The 21,899-nt window shown below is 35.1% G+C and overlaps 1 protein-coding gene across 5 annotated transcripts in view; it reads left to right on the top strand.

Annotated features, from left to right (window-relative positions):
• The window catches only part of runx1 (RUNX family transcription factor 1), a 66,560-nt gene extending 47,424 nt beyond the window's left edge, over window positions 1-19,136 (top strand). For 3 of the 5 annotated variants that reach the window (XM_067402932.1, XM_067402934.1, XM_067402936.1), the window contains 4 exons: window positions 2,271-2,375; window positions 7,093-7,260; window positions 13,380-13,505; window positions 16,008-19,136. In XM_067402932.1, coding sequence (XP_067259033.1) covers window positions 2,271-2,375; window positions 7,093-7,260; window positions 13,380-13,505; window positions 16,008-16,519 — 911 coding nt within the window. In that variant the 3' untranslated portion in view covers window positions 16,520-19,136. The remainder of the gene's footprint in view (window positions 1-2,270; window positions 2,376-7,092; window positions 7,261-13,379; window positions 13,506-16,007) is intronic. The other 2 variants (XM_067402935.1, XM_067402937.1) reach the window with 1 other exon arrangement.
• Window positions 19,137-21,899: the final 2,763 nt, after the last annotated feature.

Genomic DNA, 21,899 nt, shown 5'->3' with positions numbered 1-21,899 from the left:
GATTACTATATTCATGTGTCACGGTAGTACTTGAAAGTACCTTCGATTTCCATAGAGATACCATGGTACGTACATTTTAGTGCCATTTAGTATATTTCAAAATACCATGGTATTGCCATCTGATACTATCATTGTAGTTTTTAAAGTGTTTACTATGGTATTTACATGGTTTTTCAAAGAATACCATGCTGCTTCTCCAAATACATGGTATAATCATGGTAATGGGTCCAAAAAACACTTTAATACTGCATTTTAACACACAGTTACCATATTAATACTTCAAAGATTTCCATAGAAATGCCATGGTACATCAATTTTAGTAAGTTTTTAAGGCTTTACTGTGGTATTATTTACATGGTACTTCAATTCCATGTCCAAAAACATGGTATTTTCCAAAAAAAACACAGTAGTAATACTGCAATTTGACACATAACATGGTACTCCAATGCATTTTGAAGAATACCATGGTACTTTTTGTAAACTGAATGTCAATGCGGATTATTAGCGCAGTATTACAGCGTTTCCCCTGGATGTGCTGTGATGTTTGTGTGTTGTTTGTGTCTGTGTGAGATCATCGCAGACAGAAGTGGATCGGTGTTGTCACAGCGACTGCGCTCAGAATAGCACCTGGCATCGGACTCGAGCGCTGATCCTTGGCGCGGCCCGTGTTTGCGTGTGCGTCTGCACATCTGTGCATATGTGTGTGGTCAAACCCGTAGTTTGTCATATTTTGGGGAACAGCTTGGAGTTTTTCCCAGCTCTATTTTTCTAGCGCGTGTGTGTGTAACCGTACCTTGCTTTGGCCGGCGATCTTAGGCCCGTTTAGTGCTGTGTAACTCAAACCTGCTGCTGGCATTCAAACGGACGCCTCCCTGGGGTCCATCTCATCGTCATAGCGATGAGTGACAGGTGAAAGCATCAGGAATTGTGGGTACAGCTCCCATAATCCTCTCAGTGCTCGTAGTCAAACCGGGTTTGTGTAGTTTGGCACATATGCACATCTCGTCCAATAATGTCAGTCAAAACATGAGAAGCAGCTCATTATGAAACCGCAAGCAAAAATCTTGCATCTCATTATAATTTGAGTGAGTTTGTTGAATAAAGCAGCCCATTGTGTGAATTAGTGAGAGCTAAATGGCACTTTTCCAAAAAGACTTCTTAAAACACTCAAAATTGCATTGATTATAATCAGAAATGTTTCTTGAGCAGCAAATCATCATATTAGAATGATTTCTGAAGGATCATGTGACTGAAGGCTGGAGTAATGATGCTGAAAATTCAGATCTGATCACTGGATATAAATTATACTTTACTATATATTCACATAGAAAACAGCTGTTTTACATTGTAATAATATTCCCGAATTTTTACTGTATTTTTCATCAAATAAATGCAGCCTTAAAAGATGGTTAGATGGTTTTGTGTGGAAAGAGATTAGATATTAAAAATATATATAAAGTATAAGATATATATAATATAAGAAACTATATTTTAAGTTTTTGCATTTCAGCATTGTTTTCATGACAGTTAAGCATGTTTTTACCCATAACTCCTGATTTTTTACTGTAATTTTTATTATGATCAATGATTATTCTCATTACTGAAATATAATGATACCGATTAAAAGCAGCACAATTAGCATGTTTGGTTTTTCATTTATTTATTTTGCATTACAGTAAAAGACTCTTGCCATTAAAGTGACGAGAATTAGATGGTGAAATGTGCTTAATTTAAAAATAATGTCACTTGCAAAAAAAGGTCCTAAAAAGACAATTTTCTTTATGCAAAATCATATTTCTTTCCTTTGACTTCTGAAATGCAATCTTGACTGATTTTGTGAGCGTGTTCTTGTGTGAGAGCGTTTATGAAGAGTGAAATCTGCCTGTTTTTATGTCGTGGCTCCTCTCAATATCTCACTGAATTATTTCAGACACTCTCTCTCCTCGAGATCCTCCATGTGTCCTCTGTTTATTTGGGGACGCGGTCACATGACGTGGTGTTTGGCCCATGTCTCGGCTGTACTGCCTGAACTCTGTCTCTGTTTAAGGACACAACAGAAGTGACTTTAAATTCCCTTCTGTGTCTGATTGTGGGTTTTTTATTGTGGCATGTGCATTCATGACGACAGCCGTCCATCAGACAGCTGTAATGTCTTCATCCAAGCTCAGTCTCGTCTCGCCTGTGTTTTACAGTCTCGCACTCCTTAAATGAACACATTTGACATGCAGCAACTGATAAATGCTGAATTTCTGTTTGTTTGTGTTTGTCAGGGAAGAGCTTCACTCTCACCATCACCGTCTTCACGAACCCTCCTCAGGTGGCCACTTATCAGAGAGCCATCAAGATCACTGTGGACGGACCCCGAGAACCTCGCCGTGAGTGACCGCGCACTACACAACATGTTATCAATCACTATCATGGCATGAATGTTTGCAGTATTTGCACACTTGCATCATACTTAGTAGACATTTTTAAGTGTTAAAATACTTTTTAGGGCCATACTTGCATTCAGAGGTGTAATATATGTTCTACCAACGAGTGTTTTTGTTATTATCTTATCAGTGTCATTTCATCAGTGTAAATCAGCTAAAGCTGTGGACAAGTTTGATGTGGTTTGGCTGTTTTCGTGATGGTGTGTTGGTTGCAGGATGGTGTTTTATTTTGTCTTTGCTGTGATTTCAGTCTGGTGAGATTTAAGACTAGTTAGTATGTTGGTAAATACTATAGTACTGAATGTTTACCATATGTATATATTATGGTATTTAGATTGTATTCCAAGGAACCTCAAAGAAACCCCATGGCACTTTTTTTTTTTTTTTTAAATTCAAATTAATATTTTAAATGCAAAAAAACAAAAAAACAAAAAACGTAGTACATAGTAATCTATTTTTTAACTTTATTTTATTATAAGTTATTATTATTATTATTACTATTAATAATAATAATAATTATTATTATTATTATTGTATTAATTAATTCTTATAATTTCTAAAGTATTGTTAATAATATGAATAATGAAAAAAATAATTCTTTAGCAATTATAATTATTTTTACTAATATTTATTATGAATCAAGATGTTTTACGTTTTTCATTATTATTATTAAATTAATAATAATTAATGTATTAAATAATCATTATAGTTACTAAAGTATTATTAGTATTAATAATAATACTAATTTGATTATAAGTAATACAAAATATTCACTATTAAGTTTATTATTATTATTGTTGCTGTATTCATAAATTATTATAATTACTAAAGTATTATTAGTAGTATTAATAAAATTAATAATAATGAAAAAGATAATTTTTTAGTAATTGTAATTATTTTTACTAATAATATTTATTATGTGTTAAGATGTTATTATTATGGTTTTCATTATTATTATTCTTATTATTATTAATTTCATTTTTATTATATTTTATTGAAAATTATCATAATTACTAATAATATTAAAAATAATTAAAAACATAATAATAACATCTTAATACATAATAAATATTATTATTAAAAATAATTATAATTACTAAAGTATTATTATTATTATGTTTTTCCAATATTGTTATTAATAATACTTATACTAATAGTACTTTAATAATTATAATGATTAATTAATACAATAATATTTACTTTGTGTTGAGTTTATTATTGTTTGTATTATTAATTTACTGACTATATTAATTTAATAATAATATATTATTATTAAACTGATACATTATTAAAACGCCAGGACTTTGATATTGCATTAAAAAGCATATCTCCTGCCAGATTACTTTATTTGTATTATTTGTACTGGTATGTGTCTGAATCATTTAGTTTTTAATGTAGTTTCTGTTGGTCACACTAGTGTAAAGTGTGTGTGTTTTAATAGCGTGTCTTTATATGAACGCGTATCACGCTGTGCACTCGTGTTGGTGTCCGTGGCGGGTCTATTCCCCGTTGGTCCGTTATTCCGGTCGGGAATCCATCGGACGGCGCCACCCCGCATATTCTGGGTCTGTCTGGCGGGATGCGCTGGCCTCATCTTCAAAGCGCTCAGACGCACTCTCTGATTTCAGCAGGACTTCCTCCCCTCGCGTGCGCCGACGAGTGTGCGGATGAGTGCGGCTGATGGTTTCACACAGCTGCGAGCCGCGTCTTTTCTGTTCCTTTCCGTTTGCCTTTTTCTCTCATCGCCTGTGATCATTAATCCCGGTCTCTATGTGTGAGGTCAAAGCCAGACACACACACACATCAGACACCACAGCGCCCCCTACTGGAGCAGTGACATTCTTGTCTCATCTCCTCTCACGTCATTCAGCATCATGAGTAGGAAGTGAGATGTACAGAAGTGTGTGTGGTCAGCAGTGCTGGGTAGTAATTGATTACATGTAGACTCCAAAAATTAAGTTTACAATTTAAAAGTCAGATTACAGTTACTTTTTATGGATTACATGTAATCTGGATTACATAATCATACTCCAAAAATTAAGTTTACAATTTAAAAGTCAGATTGCAGTTATTTTTTTATGGATTACATGTAACCTGGATTACATAATCAGACTCCAAAAATTAAGTTTACAATTTAAATCGGATTACAGTTATTTTTTTATGGATTACATGCAATCCGGATTACATGTAATCTGGATTACATAATCAGACTCCAAAAATTAAATTTACAATTTAAAAGTCGGATTACAGTTACTTTTTATGGATTACATGTAATCTGGATTACATAATCAGACTCCAAAAATTAAGTTTACAATTTAAAAGTCGCATTGCAGTTACTTTTTTATGGATTACATGTAATCTGGATTACATAATCAGACTCAAATTGTTTACAATTTAAAAGTCAGATTACAGTTACTTTTTATGGATTACATGTAATCTGGATTACATAATCATACTCCAAAAATTAAGTTTACAATTTAATTTTTTACTTTTTTACTTTTTTATGGATTACATGTTATCTGGATTACATAATCAGACTCAAATTGTTTACAATTTAAAAGTCAGATTACAGTTACTTTTTATGGATTACATGTAACCTGGATTACATAATCAGACTCCAAAAATTAAGTTTACAATTTAAAAGTCGCATTGCAGTTACTTTTTTATGGATTACATGTAATCTGGATTATATAATCAGACTCAAATTGTTTACAATTTAAAAGTCAGATTACAGTTACTTTTTATGGATTACATGTAATCTGGATTACATAATCAGACTCCAAAAATTAAGTTTACAATTTAAAAGTCAGATTACAGTTATTTTTTTATGGATTACATGTAATCTGGATTACATAATCAGACTCCAAAAATTAAGTTTACAATTTAAAAGTCGGATTACAGTTACTTTTTATGGATTACATGTAATCTGGATTACATAATCAGACTCCAAAAATTAAGTTTACAATTTAAAAGTCGCATTGCAGTTACTTTTTTATGGATTACATGTAATCTGGATTACATAATCAGACTCAAATTGTTTACAATTTAAAAGTCAGATTACAGTTACTTTTTATGGATTACATGTAATATGGAGTACATAATCAGACTCCAAAATTGTTTACAATTTAAAAGTCAGATTACAGTTTCTTTTTATGGATTACATGTAATATGGAGTACATAATCAGACTCCAAAAATTAAGTTTACAATTTAAAAGTCAGATTACAGTTACTTTTTATGGATTACATGTAATCTGGATTACATAATCAGACTCCAAAAATTAAGTTTACAATTTAAAAGTCAGATTACAGTTATTTTTTTATGGATTACATGTAATCTGGATTACATGTAATCTGGATTACATAATCAGACTCCAAAAATTAAGTTTACAATTTAAAAGTCGCATTGCAGTTACTTTTTTATGGATTACATGTAATCTGGATTACATAATCAGACTCAAATTGTTTACAATTTAAAAGTCAGATTACAGTTACTTTTTATGGATTACATGTAATCTGGATTACATAATCAGACTCCAAAAATTAAGTTTACAATTTAAAAGTCGGATTACAGTTACTTTTTTCTGAATTACATGTAATCTGGACTACATAATCAGACTCCAAAAATTGTTTACAATTTAAAAGTCAGATTACAGTTACTTTTTATGGATTACATGTAATCTGGATTACATAATCAGACTCCAAAATGGATTACATGAGTGCTGGGTAGTAACTGATTACAAGTAATCTTGATTATGTAATCAGATTCCAAAAATTACTTTTTAGTTACTTTTTTATGGATTACATGATTACATATCATTCACACAATTTTTCATAATTTATTAAGTTCATCCAATTTTTCTTTCAAAAAATCCTAGTGCTTATAAACATTGGCAAAGCCTTTCAATTTTGTGGAATTCTACACATCAGCCACTAGTCAGGTGTCTATAATTATTTTAAGTTAATATTACTTTAATATTTCAATAATTTAATAACACATTTGCATGTTCACGGTTCTCCGATATCAAATAATTGTCACAATGACATGCAGATACACACAAAAACATATGTTTTAACTCTCACTTTTTTTTTTTTTTTTTGATTTCATTAATTAGCTTTTCATCAACTCAAAAACCCCCTGCAGTTATTTCACATTAATTCACACAAATTAATGTTTAATGCACTTCTATATGATTTTACTTTTTTTTTTTTTTTTGGTCAAATAAGGTCAGAAGTAATCAAAAAGTAATCACAATACATTACCTAATATTTGTAATCCAATAGATTACATTACTAACTACAATTTTCATCATGCAATTTATGGAAGCTTGTTTCTGCCACAGAATAAAACAATTGAAAAGATAATTGCGACTTTTTGTCTTGCATATAACGTCATAATTGCAAAATATAAACTGAGAAAAAATCGGAATTGTGAGAAAAAAGTCACACTTAATTTTTATTCAGTGTCGGAAACAAGCTTCCATAGCAAATGACTGCAATTTGTAAGTAATCTACCCAGCACTGGTGCTCAGATCATGGTGTATGTCTAATAGTTTGTGTTTGTGTGTTTAAGTGGCTTTGATTCTGTTAATGGACAGTCAGTAACTAAATCGTTCTCTCTCATCTCCGTTCTGTGTGTGTGTGTGTGTGTGTGTGTGTCCAGGCCACCGACAGAAGCCGGATGAAGCGGTAAAGCCAGGCGCGTTAGCTTTCTCTGAGCAGTTGAGGCGAAGTGCCATGCGGTGCAGTCCACACCATGGCCCCGCCCCCAACCCCCGCCCCGCCCTCAACACGCCCCCCTTCAGCAGCCCCGCCCACAGCCAGATTCCCGGTGAGTTAGACCGCAGAACCTCTCTGTACCTGACGCGCATCTCTCTCGAGGGTAGACCTGTGTGTTAATTTTATTCAGTTCCATTCTGTTCTGTCCTATTCTATTCCATATTCTATATTCTACTCCCCTGTTCTGTTGAATTGTTTTCTGCTCTTTAGTTTTCATTCCTCCAATGCAGGGATTCCCAAACTTTTTTATTTTATTTCCTGGTTACTTTTTTAGGTTCCTGGTTAAATAAAGCAAAAATCAAATAAAACAACAACAACAACAACAACAACTTTTTTGTCAACCAAAAACATTTGATCTGAAATATTTACATGAACTCTCTTTTGTCTCAGAACCCTCAGTTTGGGAAACCCTATTCTATTCTATTCTATTCTATTCTATTCTATTCTATTCTATTCTATTCTATTCTATTCTATTCTATTCTATTCTATTCATAGGACTTCATCCATCCTAAATATTAAAATCACATTAATTGCTTTGCTAGAATAGGAACATTTTATAAAAATGAATCAGAATTTGCTGCAAACACTCTTGTGCTGTGCTTTTGCATTAGTGTGTACTAGTTCAGGGATAGTGGAAGAAAGCGTGTGTGTGTGTGTGTGTGTGTGTGTGTGCGGCACGTTGTTATTGGTTCTGCTTGTTCCTGGCAGGTGACGGGGGGAAGTGGGGACACATCACACATCATCGGACGTTCAGACATAACAAATACAGCGAACAAGGCCTCCTTTGATTGGAGCTTAGACAAGCATGCCAGAGCGTGCCGCCACACACACACACACACACACACACACACACACTCACACACACACACACACATTTAGTGGAAGGCAACGTTTAAGCCCCAATAACAATCAGCAAAAGCCTTGTGAGGGCCACAAATGTTCCTTTGCTCTTTCATCGTTTCTTTTGTTTCATACTACAGAGAAGCCAGATGTAAATATCTGGCCCTTTTACTGTACTGAGGAATGTTCAAATTACACGTTTGCTTCAATTAAAGCAGAGCAGTGACATTTCTCACAGTCTGAATACTGGAACATTACTGCGCTTTATGCCATTCAAGTGTGGTGCCTTCTGTGAAGCATATTCGTTTATTAAATATTTTGGGTAATTTAATTACGCTTTCAGTGAGGAATAAGAGGCATTCACACAGGATGTGTTTTTGCATTGAAAGCGGCTATGGAGTGCAGCAGATTTAAATTTCCACAGAAAATTGGGAAAGATTTTTGAATGTTTATGAAAGAAGTCTCTTCAACTCACCAAGGCTGCATTTGATAGGGTTGTTTTAATCCAGCGGTTGGGTTAAATGTTTGCAAGATCTGCTGGGTAGTTTTATTTAACTATTGATTAAAAATTAATACTCACTTAAAATTAACCAAAATATATTTAATAAACATTTATTAATAAGTTTAATGAATAATAATTAAATAATAAACCTTTATTAAATTGCTTATTAATAAATGTTCACCTTTGGATTATTATTGTTGCCTCTAGTAATCTTGTGTCTGATTTTTAATTTCCAACCAATGTTGGGCAAACATTTAACCCAACTGCTGGGTTTGTCCATTTTCAACCCATTCTAAATGTTTTTGCAATTTTGATCAATTTAACACATCCATGCTGAGAAAAAAAATATTAATTTTAAGTCATCTTCTGAGAAATCAACTGACGACAGCTCTAAGTTTGGCACTTCTGCTTTTCATGCGTTGTTGTTTAAAACATTTCCCAATCTGAAAGCACAGACCTCCCGCTCCGAAATACTGAGATCCTCTTAGTTTCTCTTCCCCTTCATGGGTGCAGATGGGAGAAAGGTGTATGTGTGTGTGTGTGTGAGAGAAAATGACAGAAAGACGAGCACCTTGCGTATGTGTAACGAGGAGGAAGCAGAACGCAGAAAAGGGGAAGTGAGATGTGTTTGACAGGAAGCAGGCTTGTGTGAAAATCCCTCATTCAAAGCGCAACCAAATCTAGTGCTGTTTGATTTTATTCGTGGAAATAAGTCGATTAAAACAAGCAGACAAAACCAAAATTATTTCTTAAACACCAAAGTCTACATTTATATGGAAGCTTGTTTCCACCATGAAATAAAAAATAAAAAGGTAATTGTGAGTTTTTATCTCACAATTCAGACTTTTTTCCTCAGAATTGCATGATATAAAGTTTATATTAAAAAATTATAAATAAATTATTTGCAATTCTGACTTTATATCTCGTAATTCTGACCATACCACGCAATTCTGACTTTATATCTCGTAATTCTGACTTTGACTCGAAATTCCGACTTTATAACTCGTAATTCTGACTTTATATCTCGCAATTCTGACTTTATATCTCGCAATTCTGACTTTATATATCGCAATTCTGACTTTATATCTCGCAATTCTGATTTTATATCTTGCAATTCTGACTTTATAACTCACAGTTCTGACTTTATATCTCGCAATTCTGACTTTGACTCGAAATTCCGACTTTATAACTCGTAATTCTGACTTTATAACTCACAGTTCTGACTTTGACTCAAAATTCCGACTTTATAACTCGTAATTCTGACTTTATAACTCACAGTTCTGACTTTGACTCGAAATTCCGACTTTATAACTCGTAATTCTGACTTTATATCTCGCAATTCTGACTTTATATCTCGCAATTCTGACTTTATAACTTGCAATTCTGATTTTATAACTCACAGTTCTGACTTTATATCTCGCAATTCTGACTTTATATCTCGCAATTCTGACTTTGACTTGAAATTCCGACTTTATAACTCGTAATTCTGACTTTATACCTCGCAGTTCTGACTTTGACTCAAAATTCTGACTTTATAACTCATAATTTTGACTTTATAACTCGCAATTCTGACTTTGACTCGAAATTCCGACTTTATAACTCGTAATTCTGACTTTATATCTCGCAATTGTGAATTTGACTCGAAATTCCGACTTTATTACTCGTAATTCTGACTTTATCACTCGCAATTCTGACTTTACAACTCGTAATTCTGACTTTATATCACGCAATTCTGACTTTGACTCGAAATTCTGACTTTATAACTCATAATTCTGACTTTATCACTCGCAATTCTGACTTTACAACTCGTAATTCTGACTTTATATCACGTAATTCTGACTTTGACTCGAAATTCTGACTTTATAACTCGCAGTTCTGACTTTATATCACTCAATTCTGACTTTATAACTCACAATTCTGACTTTATAATTCGCAATTGCAAGATAAAAAGTCAGAATTGTGAGATAAAAAGTCGCAATTACCTTTTTAATTTTTGTATTTATTGGCAGAAACAAGCTTTCATACATTTACAAGATATTTCCATATGAACTCTCACAGTTGTCATCAGACGTCCAGCTTACTGGATGAAAGCTGACTCATTTGAAACCGTTTTAATTTCAGCAAAGGAATTTTCAGAGAAACTGAGCTATGGAAGAGCAAACCCTGACCAATAAAATGTTCCCGTTGCATTGAGCTAGATGATGGAGTGATGAAAGGACTGAACCGGGCCGGACTGTAGCGCGGGACAGAATGTTTCCTGCCGCGTGCTTCCCTCTGATCCGCCGGCCAGAAATAGCAGCGGGATTACGGCCAGCGGAAACCGTTATTAAGTCATTCAAGAGCTCTCTTTCTCTCTCGTTCTTTGCTACTTCTCTTTTCATACCCGTGAAAATAAGAAGCAGGTGGTTGCACGGGCCTGACGCGTCCATGTTTGTTTGTGTGTTCGGACGAGCTCTGGCGCGTGCAGATTTGAGGAAGCTTGTGTATTTTTAATTTGCATTTGTTTGCGGGTCGGACTAACTTGTGCTCAGATTAGGGAAGTTTGGCCAGAAATCTATTTGTAGCGTAACGTGTGCTCCTGAGGTCTCAAACATCACTAAAACACTGTAACGTTAAATTACTCACAGCCAAACGTATCAAATGTCCTTTGATTTCTCCCAGTAGTTTTCTCAAAGTACATGAATTGGAACAAATGGAACTTGCTGGAAGGGATTTTGGAAGCTGGAATCAGTCTGATAACTGAGACTTTGTTAAAGACGTTTACAACTTTGATCACTGCGGTGAATTGAACCTCAGAGAATTTTCTTCTCAAGAAAACAATTTCAGAATCACTGTTGAAAGACGTGTTTCCATACTACAGGAACACTTTCCCACATCAACTGCTGGGAAATTAATGTTCTGTCATTATTTACTTACCCAACCTGTATGAGATTTATTTTTCCATGGATGACAGAAGGAGTTTAGCAGAATATCTCAGCTGCTCCGATCGCATTTAAATAATCAATTTAATAATCATGATGCATCAGAGAACAGAATGAAGTTTGAGAGCTTATGTATGTTCATCACACACACCTATTATATGACTGGAATATACTATATATAGATTCATACGGACTGTTTTTATGATCCTTTATGGGTTTTTTTTTTTTTTTTTGGTCCTATTTTGGAGTGAACAATATGAGAATTTTCTTTTTTCATTATTTTAGTATTATTTATGTACTATTAAAGTATGTTTATATTTTCAGTTTTTATTTTAATTTTTGTTTGTTTTAGTAATTCTAAAAAAAAATAAAAAATCAGTATTTTTAATGTCTGTTTAGCTTTATTTTTATTTCAGTTGTAATTTTAGTAATTGTAATACTTTAATACTTGAACATTTTTGTGTGTCTGTGTGTGTGTGTGTGTGTGTGTGTGTGTGTGTGTGTGTCTGTGAGACTTTGTGTGTGTGTCTGTGTGTGTGTGTGAGAGTGTGTATGTGAGTGAGTGAGTGAGTGTGTGTCTGTGTATGAGTGTCTCTGTGTGCGTGCATGTCTGTGAGTGTGTGTGTGTGTGTGTGTGTGTGTTTGTGTCTGTGTGTGTGCGTGTGTGTGCGTGTGTCCCCTATGTTATGAGAACAAAATGCCCCACAAAGATGGCAATATCATGACATTTTTTGGTTTTCATAATGAAAACAATTTATAAATGATAATAAATGATGTTTTTTGATGCAAAAAAGTGTTCTGTGATGGGTAGGTTTAGGAGTAGAGGATAGAAAATACAGTTTTTGCAGTTTTAAAATCGTTATGTCTATGGAAAGTCCCCATAAAACATGAAAACCCAACATGTTTGTGTGTGCATTTTTGTGATTTGAGGACACAAATTTGTATAATGACTGGTATTGCGACGTAAACATGAAATATGGGGACATTTCATGAGTCCTCATATTTAAAATAGCTTTAAAAACATACTAAACAATGTTTTACTAAAAAAGTAAAAATGCAGACAGTTTCCTGTGATGGGTAGGTTTAGGTGTAGGGGAGAGAATGTACAGTTTGTACAGTATAAAAATCATTACGCCTATGGAGAGTCCTCACTAAGATAGCAAAACAAACCTGTGTGTGTGTGTGTGTGTGTGTGAGCCCAGTAAAAAATGATTGAGTCCCGCTCGCACCGGATGCCCGAATCCGCCTCCAGCCACCCACCCAGCCATGTGTGACTCCTGCTCCAGATCACAAGCCCTGAGCCTGGGGAGGGAGGCAGGAAAAGAGGGGGCTTCTGGGGGGCCTGGCAGCGGGCCGCGCTCTGGCTGCACTTGAAACGGGCCGCGCACTCTTTGGCCGCTGTGCATAATTTGCTTCCTCTCTGATGGCTCTCCCTCCCCTCCTGTCTGGAAGTCTGCAGGCTATCAGCGAGCGTTTATTAGACCACGGGGAGAGAGAGAGAGAGAGACAGACTCATACTGAGAGAATGTCTTCTCCGCCTCCTGCTCCTCTCACTCCATTATTCAGTGTCCTCGTGTTTGTCTTGAATGCAGGAGGCTGATTTTCACTGGTACATAAACTACTGTTTTTTTTTTTTTTTTTAAGAAATTAATATTTTTATTCAGCAAGGACACATTAAATTGATCAAAGGTGACAGTAAAGACATTTATTATGTTATAAAAGATTTCCATTTTAAATTTGTTCAACGAATCCTGCAAATATCACGGTTTGGTTGTGTGTGTTTATGTCTGTGTTCTTCTTAGTAGCTATTAATAATATTTCTCTATTTTTGTGAGTGTGTTTCTTGGATTTGGTAGCGAAATGGAGCAGTCATAACATCATTTATTGAATATGAATGTTTGGTTTCAGATTCGAGGCAGATGCAGACGTCTCCGTCCTGGTCGTATGAGCAGTCGTACCCTTACCTGGGCCCCATCTCCACCCCGACGGTCCACCCGACGACACCCATCTCGCCCAGCCGCAACGCTATACACTGTGAGTTTTACCATGCCGCATGTCTAAAAAACATGATAATACCATGGTACTTTTTAAAAGGGGTTTATTAAATACTAAATACAATTTCACCAGTGTTATTTTAGTATTATTTGTATATTTTTAATTAGCTTTTTATTATATTTTCATCATATATTTAGTTTAACTCATAGTATTTTTTATTTTTTTTTAAATATCACCAATTTAAGTTCCATTTATTTAATTTGAATCTGTGTTTTGAGTGAATCAATCAGGTGAACCAATGATTCATTCGTAATGAATCAGCCGTTTGAACAAAGCAAATCTATTAATTTAGACATTTACCGCCACCTACTGGCAGTTTTAGTTTTTTATTTAGAGTATCATTTCATTACAAAAATAGATTTCATATTTTGGGAATAGTTTGCCCAAAAATGAAAATTCTGTTTATTTACATTTTCTCACCTTCATGTTGTTGCAAACCTGTATGACTTTCTGTACTTTTCGTAAAATAAAATATATTTTGAAGAATGTTGGTAACCAAACTGTTTTGCTCTGTAAATATATATAAATACTAATTCAGATGCTGCTTCTGAAAAAAACAAAAAAAAAACATGGCCACTGAAGCCTAAAAGTTTGTGTAATAAATGCTATGTTGAATCAAATAAAATATTTCTTTCTAAAGCTACTTTTTGTAATGTTTATTTAATGCTTTACTCATTTAACACAATAATGACTTTATCTTTTGGGGGTAATTTTAATGTGTGATTAATTTGCGAATAATAGTATTAATTATTTAGATAGATTAAAAAATTTAATCGCTTGTCAGCCGTAATATATATATATACAGTGCAGTCCAAAAGTTTGGAACCACTAAGATTTTTAATGTTTTTAAAAGAAGTTTCGTCTGCTCACCAAGGCTACATTTATTTAATTAAAAATACAGTAAAAACAGTAATATTGTGAAATATTATTACAATTTAAAATAACTGTGTACTATTTGAATATATTTGACAAAGTAATTTATTCCAGTGATGCAAAGCTGAATTTTCAGCATCATTACTCCAGTCTTCAGTGTCACATGATCCTTCAGAAATCATTCTAATATGCTGATCTGCTGCTCAAGAAACATTTATGATTATTATCAATGTTGAAAACAGTTGTGTACTTTTTTTTTCAGGATTCCTTGATGAATAGAAAGTTCAAAAGAACAGCATTTATCTGAAATACAAAGCTTCTGTAGCATTATACACTACCGTTCAAAAGTTTGGGGTCAGTAAGAATTTTTATTTTTATTTTTTTGAAAAGAAATTAAAGAAATGAATACTTTTATTCAGCAAGGATGCATTAAATCAATCAAAAGTGGCAGTAAAGACATTTATAATGTTACAAAAGATTAGATTTCAGATAAACACTGTTCTTTTGAACTTTCTATTCATCAAATAATCCTGAAAAAAAAATATTGTACACAAATATTTTGTACAATTGTACACATTAAATGTTTCTTGAGCAGCAGATCAGCATATTAGAATGATTTGTGAAGGATCATGTGACACTGAAGACTGGAGTAATGATGCTGAAAATTCAGCTTTGATCACAGGAATAAATTACTTTGTGAAATATATTCAAATAGAAAACAGTTATTTTAAATTGTAATAATATTTCACAATATTACTGTTTTTTACTGTATTTTTAATTAAATAAATGTAGCCTTGGTGAGCAGACGAAACTTCTTTTAAAAACATTAAAAATCTTAGTGGTTCCAAACTTTTGGACTGTATATATATATATATAAGGGCTGGGCGATATATCGCATGCGATTGTCACGCACATTTCGTCAGTAAAGCCAGTTCCCTGATTACCACGAAATCGCCATCACCTACTTTCAAATGGAGCGCCATTTAATAGACAGAACCGTAGATCACTGACAAGCTACGCAATATCGGGTTCATTATCGCAGATGAATCGCCTTCGATAATGAACATGATATTGCGTAGGGAACCGGCTTTACTGATGAAATGCGCGTGACAATCGCATGCGATATATATCACCTAGCCCATATATATATATATATATGTATTGCTTTATTTCGATTAACAAAAAAGTCCTTATTTTTAGTTATTGATAGTACGCTAAAAAATATATATATTTTCATGATTTGTGATAACATTTTTTCTTCTGTCAATCAACTTCAGTAATTAATGTGGTTCAGATAACATAATATTTTGAGTTTCTGTTGATTAAACCAATCGCCTTCATTGTATTAACTCAGTTGTATTAATTTTAAGGCAACCAGGTAACTTACTTTTTCATGTCAAACCAACAATTCTTTTTTACAGTGTATTTTTGTTTTCAACAACAGATTTAGTGGCTCAAACTCTTGAATAATGAAAGTATCACACATGAGATTTCAGTCGTTTCTCCAAGACAGCGATTAGAATACATAAGAATATATTTTAGAACTTTTGGAGATGTTTCTCCTAAGACCCCAGCATCAATCTAAGAACATCTTTTGTTTTCCTGCAGGTCCAGATCTGACGGCGTTCACTGACCCTCGCGTCGGCCTGGAGCGTTCCTTCCCCTCGCTCCCCTCCCTACCGGACGGCCGTTTCTCGGATCCGCGCGTGCCGTACCCCACCGGGGCGTTTACGTACACACCCACCCCCGTCACCAACGCCATCGGCATCGGCATGTCGGCCATGACGAGCCCTGCTGGCCGCTACCACACATACTTACCGCCGGCGTACCCCGCAGGCTCCTCGCAGGCTCAGGCCGGACCCTTCCAGGCCGGCTCGTCCCCGTATCACCTCTACTACAGCAGCGCCGCCGGATCCTACCAGTTCTCCATGATGCCGGGCGGAGGAGGAGGCGAGCGCTCGCCGCCGCGCATCTTACCGCCCTGCACCAACGCCTCCACAGGCTCCGCCCTCCTGCACCCCTCTCTGCCCAATCAGAGCGACGTCGTGGTGGAGGCCGAAGGAAGCCACAGCAGTTCGCCGACTAACATGTCGGTCGAAGCCGTCTGGAGGCCGTATTGACGTTTGAACAGGTCGACGGACAGTCGGCTTGACCAATAGGACGCAGGCAGCTGAATGAGGCGGTTTCTGATTGAAGCAATTGACTCAAAGGACGGACTTTTTCACAGCACAGCATGAGACTCGCTTGCTTTTTTTAAAGTGGATAGTTTGTAATATTATTATTATTATTATTATTATTATTAAAATTATTGTTGTTGTTGTTATTATTATTACTGTTGTTCGTCTCATCATCACTGTACTTTTATCAGTGCCTCTGTGTTTTATGTCAAACAAAACCTCAGCATGTCTAAGGCCAGAAACACACTCTACGCAAGTATTTAAATGCACATCGCTAACGAATAACAGTCCACCAAACAAAAAAACCATCTCGATCGCAAAACTACTTTGCATAAATATAATTGTATATGCCATAAATTAAAACAATCAAAAATATTTTTATTGTACTGCAATGACTACTTATTGTTTTGCTTTTTTAAATAATTAAATATTTTTATAAATATTGGTTCAGGTAACAGGCACTTAATAAAAATAGTATCAGTTTATCTCTACTCAGTATTCAATTCGAGTAGCTGATATAAACGTGCAAAATAAATTTGCACAAACATAATAATATATTGCTTTTTTTCCCCCTTTATTATAATAGGACAGTATAGAGTGGACAGGATGCAAAAGAGGGGGACGGGATCGGGAAAGGCCCGAACTTGGGTCGCCCGAAGCACAAGCTTTACATGTCAGCACAGACGTAAATTAAAATATATAATAAAAGTGGTTTATTAGTGGTTACTTATTGTTTTATTTCTGCTGTTTGACAATAATACTTAAATAATATTTGAAATAATTCAAATATTGGTTCAGACACTAGATATCAAATAAAACTATATCAGTTGATCTCTATTTAATATTCCATTCAGGTAGTTGATATAAACATGCAAAATAACTTTGCATGAACATAATACTATATGATTTTTTGGGGGGCCGATTTATGCCTTTATTATGATATGATAGTATCATGGACAGGAAGCGAGATGGGATCAGGAAAGGTCCGCGAGCCGGGACTCAAACTCTGGTCGCCTGAAGCACAACAGCATTACATGTCGGCGTGCTGCCCACAAGGCTATCGGCACCAACGTAAATTAAATATAATTAAAAATAATAATAATACTTAAATATCGAAATAATTCAAATATTGGTTCAGACACTAGATATCAAATAAAACTATATCAGTTGATCTCTATTTAATATTCCATTCAGGTAACTCGGGTCACCCGAAGCCAATGCCGTCATGCTGCCCACAAGGCTATCGGCACCAACGTAAATTAAATATAATTAAAAATAATGCATTTTGTATCCTAGTGGTTACTTATTGTTTTATTTCTGCTTTTTGAAAATAATACTTAAATATCGAAATAATTCAAATATTGTTTCAGAAACTAGATATAAAATAAAACTATATTAGTTGATCTTTATTTAATATTCCATTCAGGTAACTCGGGTCACCTGAAGCCAATGCCGTCATGCTGCCCACAAGGCTATCGGCACCAACATCAATTAAAATATTTAATAAAATAATGCATTTTGTAGCCTAGTGGTTGTTTTAATTCTACTTTTTGACAATAATAGGCTACTTAAATATCTAATTAATACAGATATTGTTTCAGACATTAGATATCAAATAAAACTATATCAGTTGATCTCTATTTAATATTCCATTCAGGTAGCTGATATAAACATGCAAAATAACTTTAAATAGCTCAGTTTTCTTTAAACTCCACCGTAACTGAGAAAACTCATCATAGAAGAAGACGATTTACGCTAACATCCATTTTCATCCACTGCATTCTGACACATTTGCGAATAAAATGATGCATGGAGTTGATCTTGTGTAGCATTCATGAACTTGCGTAGAGTCTGTTTCGGGTCTCGGTTGATCTGCAGTGTGATCCGTTCACAACTGGATGGATTAGTCAATTAACCAGCTGAATTGATGCCCAGAAAGTTTCCCGCCTCATTGTCGTCCCTCACTGCAGCCGAGGAGGAACAAAACACGCCTCTGCCAGCGGCGACACGCTCTTGAGAGTTTAAACAGACTTTTGACTCTTTACATTTCCAGGTTTACGAGACTTCGCCCGGTCACTGCCTTTCACGGTCGTTCTCTCCGCAAGATTTACACGGTTTCTGCAATTTCAACCTTTCCGATTGATGCTCTCGTGTAATGGTTGGCTGGATGGAAGATGGAAGAATCACGAACCTGATTTTTTTTTTGTGTAAATAGATTGTAAATTACTTCAGAGGTTTGACACACGACACGGTTCTCAACTTCCACAATTGTGAAACAAGCAAAACCTTCTGGAATGCAGCTTATTTTTTTCCTATGTTGTCCCTTTTCAACATTTCTTTGGAGAATATAACACTTTGTTGTGAAGAAACTGCTTATTTCTCTACAGTGAGTGGTGTCTTTATTAAGTGGTTTGTTCAGTGTGTGAATCGCTTCAAATCACTATCATGATACCTTGATTCATATAGCATAGACATTACATGCATACATACAATGAAATTGTCCATGGTATGGTACCCAATTCAAAAAATGTAGAAATAACATAGCAATTTTTTTTTTATCTTATAGAGACACTTTTTTCATTTCTTTTTTGTAAAGGTGATTTTGCCCATGCAAATGCTCATGTTGGATTAAAATATCCAAAAATGATTAGACAAAGGAACAGCTGTTTGGATACATTTATAGGCAGAAAACTAATCACTGTTATATAGCTCAACACGTTTAGTCTTATTGTTTGAATCTCGTTTTCTTGATTATATTAATATGATATTCTAAAATCGATCTATTTTACTACAATGTGCAGCAAGTGTCTCGTAGAAGCCGCCGAGCGAACACACAGAGTAATGTCTTAACATCATTTTCAACAACTCAAATGTATCTAATATGATAAACAGCGCTGCGTTACCTCATACACTTGACTTTAAGAAGAGGAAGCAGCAACTGCGGCATAATAAAAGTCCCGCTTCTCGCGGGATGTGTTTTGCACTCGTCTCTCATTAGCAATCGCTCCAGCGGCCTCGTTCAGCTCCAACACCCTGCTTCATACTACAGTAATGTTAAAAATCTCATCCATGATTATGATTTCTGCTCGAGTCCCGTCAGATTCTTTTCCCCTGGCTCTGAGGTGAAGACGACATCTCCTATAAGTCCACGCTCAATCGCAGCGTCATCAAGCTATGCCTTTGTTTTGAATAGGCGACCTCTAGTGGTGAAAAAATACATATTGTGCCTTTAAAGGATTAGTTCGCTTTCAAATTAAAATTTCCTGATAATTTACTCACCCCCATGTCATCCAAGATGTCCATGTCCTTCTCTCTGCAGCTTCAAAGCATTCTACACTATCCCAGATGAGGAATAAGGGTCTTACCTAGAGAAACCATCGCTCATTTTCTAAAAGAAATTTAAAAATTATATACGTTTTAACCATAAATACTCATCTTGAACTAGCTCGCTTCTTCTTCTCTATTAGAATTCCAGCAGTGTAGACACTGCTAAGTGTATTACTGCCCTCCACAGGTCAAAGTTTGAACTAAATTGTCATATACAATATGCTAGTGCAAGTATATAACAATTAGTTCAAACTTTGACCTGTGGAGGGCAGTAAAAGAATGCGTAAATAAAAATAAAAGAATGCATATGTGCGCAGGCACGTATGATGTAGTCCTCAGTTTTCCCACACTGTTTCCGCAGGTTGTTTTTCATGTCCGCGGGTTGAAGTGATCCAAAATAAAATGATATTTAGCCCCTGGAATGCGAATTTTACCAGGGGAACCCCACCAAATCCCCGGAACACGATTTTTACCGGGGGTACGCGATTGGGCTAATTTTGATTTTGATGTTAAAACCTGGCAACCCTGCTTGCCATGCATAGTGATGGGAGAAACTAAGCTTTTCAAAGCTTTGAATCAATTACTTTGCAAAATGATTAATTGTTTCGAAGCGTTCGAAACACCACACACTGGTGACCCCTGCTGGTCAAAACAGTGTAAATGCAACAAAAACTCATGCCAAACATGCATAAAACAGCTTTTACAAATCCATTGCAAACATTTTTATTGAACATATAATCTATCAAATGCAATTAACTAATCATAAATATTAAGTGTCTGTATAATATGTATTCTTTTATCAATTTTCTGGGCTTGTTTTGTTTATTCTATGGATGGGTCAGCTAAACAGAGACTATTTTTATTCCTTTTTAATTATACAAATACCTTATTAAGACGTCTACAAATGTGTAAAACTCATCAGAGATCAGGTAATAGACACTTTTAGACACTTAAAGGGTTAGTTCACCCAAAAATGAGAATTCTGTCATTTATTACTCACCCTCATGTTGTTCCACCTTCGTTCATCTTCAGAACACAAATTAAGATATTTTTGATGAAATCCGATGGCTCAGTGAGGCCTCCATAGTCAGCAATGACATTTCCTCTTATTTAGTGATGGACGATTTCAAAACACTGCTTCAGGAAGCATCGGATCATAAATGAATCAGTGTATCGAATCAGCGGTTCGGAGCACAAAAGTCACGTGATTTCAGCAGTTTGGCGGTTTGACACGCGGTCCGAATCATGATTCGATACGCTGATTCATTTATGCTCCGATGCTTCATGAGTGTTTTGAAATCGACCATCACTAAATAAGTCATTATTTTGTTTTTTTTGGCGCACCAAAAATATTCTCATTGCTTTATAATATTAATATTGAACCACTGTACTCACATGAACTGATTTAAATATGTTTTTAGTACATTAATGGATCTTGAGAGAGGAAATGTCATTGCTCCCTATGGAGGCCTCACTGAGCCATCGGATTTCAACAAAAATATCTTAATTCTGAAGATGGTCGAAGGTCTTATGGGTGTGGAAGGGCATGAGTGTGAGTAATTAATGACAGTATTTTCATTTTTGGGTGAACTAACTCTTAAATACTGAGGTAATAGACAGACACTTGTGGGGGGGGGGGGGGGGGGGGTGATCTCAGTGAATCTGCATGATTCATGGGTTAACAAAGATCGCCCCCATTGGTGAACCATTGAAATTTTAAAACGTTTCGAAACAGTTTTGACGTAACGAAGCCTCGTTTACTGAAATCACGTGACTTCGGCAGTTTGAAACACGCTCCGAACCAATGATGCGAAACAAAAGATTCGAAGCTTCATGAACCAGTGTTTCAAAATCGTCCATCACTACACTGTAAAAAATCAAAAGTTGAGAAAGCAACTTAGGAGTTTAAGGCAGCAAACTTCAGCAGATTTTTGAGTTTTCTCAACTTGTTGTATTCAGTTTATACAACAAAAAGTTGATAAAACTCAAAAATCTA

This window comes from Chanodichthys erythropterus, chromosome 12, assembly GCF_024489055.1.
Source record: "Chanodichthys erythropterus isolate Z2021 chromosome 12, ASM2448905v1, whole genome shotgun sequence".
In the NCBI taxonomy this organism is placed as follows: domain Eukaryota; kingdom Metazoa; phylum Chordata; class Actinopteri; order Cypriniformes; family Xenocyprididae; genus Chanodichthys; species Chanodichthys erythropterus.
The sequence above is the reverse complement of the archived record's forward strand: the minus strand, read 5'-3'. Positions and strand labels throughout refer to the sequence as shown.